Source organism: Tarenaya hassleriana, unplaced genomic scaffold (assembly GCF_000463585.1).
Source record: "Tarenaya hassleriana unplaced genomic scaffold, ASM46358v1 Cleome1059, whole genome shotgun sequence".
Taxonomy (NCBI): domain Eukaryota; kingdom Viridiplantae; phylum Streptophyta; class Magnoliopsida; order Brassicales; family Cleomaceae; genus Tarenaya; species Tarenaya hassleriana.
In genome coordinates this window covers 1-5,296 of record NW_010960839.1, presented here as the reverse complement: position 1 = coordinate 5,296, position 5,296 = coordinate 1, and the positions used below count along the sequence as shown (strand labels likewise).

Below are 5,296 nucleotides of genomic sequence, written 5' to 3'. Positions count from 1 at the left end.
TCAGGAAATGTCCCTCTCATCTCTCTCTCTCTCTCTCTCTCTCTCTCTGGCAACATATCAATTAAACAATAAAATCGAAGGTATTTTGATAAAATTATATATAAAGATATAGTTTGCAAATGACAAAAAAATGTGTATATTTTCAATCTCTCTTCAAAAGTAGTATATTTGAGCAAATTTCCTCTTTTTAATTCTATAGGAGGATATACTCTAAAGTCCAAACTACAAATGGACGACATTTTTTATGATGTCCCGTCTTGTGGATTGTCATAAGAAATATTTGAGAATTAGCTGTTAATTTGCTAGATTTGACCTCTATTAAGAATCCTTTGTCACATAACTTAATAGTAAGTTGGATTATTGCATTTATTATTTGGTATGAACTCGTTTCGTGTGGGAGTATACATACAGAAATGCAATTTAGCAAAAGAAAAAAAGAAGAAGAAGAAGAATCTTGAAGATAAATCGTGCATATCCCACCCAGATCACAAAAGACCCTAATAATTAGTTATGTGATAGTAACAGCTGCATGTCCAATTTGCCAAACCCTAGGGTACAAATAAAATTAAAGAAAAATGATGTGGATGCTCCTGGAGACCCATCGCAATGTATGATGGGGGACCATGAAGACCTTTTTTTCTATCATAAACTTCTCAAAACATAATGTTCAAAGCATCAGGACAACAGGACTTCGCCATGTACCGATTGTCCACAAAAGTATAATATCTGTTCTCTTTTAGTTACTTGGTTCTTTCTCTCTGTGTTTAAGCGATGATCACGAGATCATGAAGGACAAGCTTGTGAGGCATGTTTTCATGAAAGATTCCATGTCTAAGAGACAAACGATCCGTGAAATATTTCTTCCTACAATGTTTGTCAGATTTGTACGTTAAGACTTATGTTTTGTTGTCGGTAATCAAATGAATTCTCGATAATTTTCAATAATTTTTATTTTTGTAAATGCTTCTTTTTCTTTTTCTTCACGAATATAGAAATTTTGTTGTACTCGTCAAAGTGTTAACTAATCTGATTAAGAATGCTGATGATTAGTTTATGTTCAAAGCTTCTCCTTTTGTGTTTATAATGCATTGTATAAGGTTCAAACATGGGATTAACCAAAAAAAAAATCTGATACCTTGGAAAGGTTTATTTAACTAATACATCTTATAAAAAGACTAATATATATATATATATATATGCATCACAAGAAACAAGTACTCTTTCTTAACACCAAGATCTTGTTTTATTATGATATCATAACGCTTTTTAACATGAATTAATTACTTTAGCACTAGGGTTCAGAGTAGTAGCCCTAGCATCTCCTTTCGCTCAGGAAATGTCCCTCTCCTCTCTCTCTCTCTCTCTCTCTCTCTCTCTCTCTCTCTCTCTCTCTCTCTCTCTCCCCCACGCTAAACCGGATGACATTTTCTCTCCGTTTTAATAAGCCCCTTAAACCCTCTCACTCTCCCTTTTTATAAAGGTCACGAGACCCACTTTGTTCTTTGCTTTCCCCACTCCGAGAGAGAGAGAGAGAGAGAGAGAGAGGGAGAGGGAGAGAGGATTTGTGGCAGATAAACTGATAGATAACTTTGAAACCTATCTTCTTTAATTTTTTCCATGTTCTCTTCGTTTCTTCCCTATATTTTCGTTTCCTTTTGTGTTGCAGTATCGAACTGAAAGTCTTGTAGTAATATTACAACAGCTCCGGGGAGAGGTTTTGTCTCACGGCGAATTTTCTTGTTTGTTTTCCCTTTTCCCATTACAATGTAAGTCTCGCGTACCCCACCAGAGTCAGAGGTTTTGTCTCACGGCGAATTTTCTTGTTTGTTTTCCCTTTTCCCATTACAATGTAAGTCTCATAATTGAATTCAATTTCCTTCACTTTCTTTCGAATTTCCGACATTTTGCTTTTGAGTTTAATCCAAACTTTTAATGAAGGAGAAATGAAGAGAATCACTTAGACCTCAACAACTTGCCTGATGATTTCCCTAGAGATGTCATTAGACAAACCTTCGAAGAGGGCTCTTCATCTGGTAATTCACTCAAGTTAAATATTTACATGCCTTTTCTATTAAACAAGGTTTTGTGAGCATTAAATATTAACAACGAAATATAAAATGAGACTAAATTTCATTGGTGGATCAAAACGTACGGTCCAGGTTACACACGAGGCTTTGTACTTGCGTGGTCAAAACCCTAATTAATACCTTTTTCCATTAACCAAGGGAATAATTTTTCTTTAGAGAGTTATACTGTTATTGGACACTAAACATTACTGTGTGAAAACGGGCAAAACATAAGATCAGGGTTTATTTGTGTTGCATGTTGGTCCAAACCAGGTACGTTTTGTCTATGAATGAATTCATGTTCTATTTTTTTTTATATTTTTTTTAATTTTAAATTTTGGTGGGTTTTGTGATTAGGTCAGAGAAAGAAGAAAGGAGTTAAGGACGGGAAAGATGAGGGTAAGGTCTACGAATGTCGGTTTTGTAACCTCAAATTCTGCAAATCTCAAGCTCTCGGTGGACACATGAATCGCCACCGACAAGGCATGTCAGTTCCCGGAATTAATAAAAATGTTCATAATTGATTGGTATATATGATGCATAGCAATGCATGCATGCTTTTACGTTCCTGCAACTAAATGCAAGCAAAATCTTTGTCTTGATAATTAATGACTGAATCTGTCTAGGAAGATGGGTTTAATTAAATCACATCCATCCTGACTATGTTGTCCTTAATACAACAACTTAAGATCTTGTCCTTCGTTTTTGTCTGCGATTAATCTTTTGTTTTCTTTGTTCTGACAAAATCAAGAGAGGGAGACGGAGACATTGAATCAAGCTCGACAATTGGTCTACCGGAATGATACCTTAGCTCCACCGGGAATTTCTCCTTTCGGGTACTTCAACACTGTTTCATTGTAACATCAAGATATCTATTCATTACATCCATACAAAATTTCGAAATTCGGGTATTAGTTCTTAACATGTGACATGACCAATTTGAATTCGTGCCAGTTTCCCCACCACAGACCCGACATTATATTACGCACCAAGGCTATTCCCCGGAGGTTCCTCCGCCGCAGCAATCCTGCCGCCACCGCCACCGCCACCACCATCCTTCCCATTCTCTTCACCTATACGCCTTTCTTCTCCATACTCTTCAAACCAGTACTCACCTCACCGTTCCGTGGATGATTACTATTTAGGTCAAATCTTTAGACATAACTTGACCTCCTCCCAAAACCCTAACCCTACCCAACCCACCGTCCGCTACAGGGAATCGAGTAATTACACATGCATTGGGGCACCCGTGGGCCACAGCGATTTGGACGTGTTTAGCCGCGATGGCAATGGTTCACGGCCGCCTTTGGATCCATCTCGTCCTCCTCCACCGATCAATCGATTTCAAGATCATGAGGCACTCTGATACCAAAGATCTGTGTGTTTCTTCCCGACTATTTCAACCATTTTTTTTTTGTTATTTTATTGTTCTTTTCTTTTGGATCTTAGCAAGTCATCATGAAAGTATGGATTTTTAGGTTTGTCTAAACCCCACCGATCCCTACCTATGTTATTATTGTTACGTGGCCCCACGTGTTTTAAATTTTTGTCGCATCTTGGTAGAAATAAACAAGAGTTCAAAACTTGAATTTAGGATCTGGATGTAAGTTTGTGTTTTTGTCCATTGGGTATTTCATCACTGAAAACACATTCGATCATCAGCCCTCTACTGTACGTCACTGTAAAATCGATTCACTAAACAAGGGACCATTATTGATGTGTGCTATAGGATATGTATTAAAACAAAGTTTCCATTTATGGATACATGGATTAAGTTAAAACAAAAACTATAAATCTTTATTGGAATAGTGAAGGAGAGGGAGATAACGACCGGACAAATGTAGCCAGAGAGAGAGAGAGAGAGAGAGAGAGAGAGGTTTGTGTGTAATATATTGCAATATATGTACTGAGATTGGATCAGCCTTTTCTGAGCTCATCTACATCTATTACACACTCAGCTACTTTGGCTTTACGTAGAGAGGATTGGAGAAATGATTTATAGCTTTGGGTGTTTCCTTTTGCATTCAAATTAAAATTCAAATACAAAGTTCCGAAATCATAATAAGGAACTAGATTGAGATGGAGACTGTTACATCCCAACTGAATACCCCTAATTATTAACTAATAAACATTCTCCAAGTGTGAGAAGGGTCATCCGCCCACATTTCCCCGATCTTTTGAAAGATGTAGTTGAGACGTGACATTATAAATAATACCCTTATTTTGCTATATGTATTTTTATATCATTTTTCGTGTGATCAATATGATTATTGTGATCTATTTTAGAATCATACTAGTCACAATAAAATTACATAGTGAACACATTAGTTATAATGATCATACCGTTAAAATTAAATAACGAGTGTGATTATTATCTATTGGTTACAGTGATCGCAAAAAAATAAGTTAAAAAGAGTATGATTTGAAGTCCATTTATCAAAGTAAGATTAGTTTTGATATCATGCCAGTTGGACCAAATGCAGCTGAAATTCAGGATTATAAAAAAAAAAACTAGAAAATGTTCCACTTTTGAATTTTTCAGCTTCTCTCTACTTTCTATATTATCACTTTTCGATATTGTGATTCTTTCCTTTTGTGTGCATACACACACAAATCATATATGTGTCTACACCTGCGCGCGCGCATATATATATATACATATATATATAATGAATAATCCGTGCACCAAGATTCTTTTTATTTTATGGTGGAAGTACATAAAGAAAGGTTTGAATCCTTGGAAGTTGAATATGTAAATGCAGATATATATAGCTATCGATCGGTTAAATTGATTATGTCAATATTTTCATAACTAGTCTCTCTATTAGTTTTTTTTCAGGTAAATTAAGAAAAATACATTGTTTTTACCCTCTAAATTGCCATTTGTGTTTGTATTAATCCACAGAACGATCATTTAATATAAATAGACAGCATAACTATACACACACACGCGTGCACACATAAATGTACAATGGATGTTTCGAGACAATGTTGTAAGGTGGTACAAATTAAATATGATTTGATTTAATTACGAATATTGATCATAATTTTAATTTGTTGAAGCGATCGACAAAAAGAGCGGACAATATCCAATAAGAAATCAGGACTGAAATCATATACTGACGATAAATAAAGAGTAACGGTACTTACTGTAAGAAGATCTTGCGTACATACACATATGGCTTACATATTAACGCAGTTTTTACAAGAAACATATACATATATATATA

At 35.3% G+C, this 5,296-nt stretch overlaps 1 protein-coding gene across 1 annotated transcript; it reads left to right on the top strand.

Moving 5' to 3' along the window:
• Window positions 1-1,789: 1,789 nt before the first annotated feature.
• On the top strand, window positions 1,790-3,716 carry LOC104805006 (zinc finger protein JAGGED-like). Its single transcript, XM_019201481.1, has 5 exons — window positions 1,790-1,849; window positions 1,939-2,033; window positions 2,424-2,465; window positions 2,818-2,902; window positions 3,021-3,716. Coding segments are annotated over exons 1-5 (636 nt in total). The 5' UTR covers window positions 1,790-1,847; the 3' UTR covers window positions 3,433-3,716.
• The last annotated feature ends 1,580 nt before the right edge of the window (window positions 3,717-5,296 follow it).

Bases quoted from the DNA above. Each gene is read 5' to 3' on its own strand.
- LOC104805006 (XM_019201481.1), top strand. The intron at 2,034-2,423 runs GTAATTCACTCA...TTTTGTGATTAG, and splicing joins CGAAGAGGGCTCTTCATCTG to GTCAGAGAAAGAAGAAAGGA. The intron at 2,903-3,020 runs GTACTTCAACAC...AATTCGTGCCAG, and splicing joins CCGGGAATTTCTCCTTTCGG to TTTCCCCACCACAGACCCGA.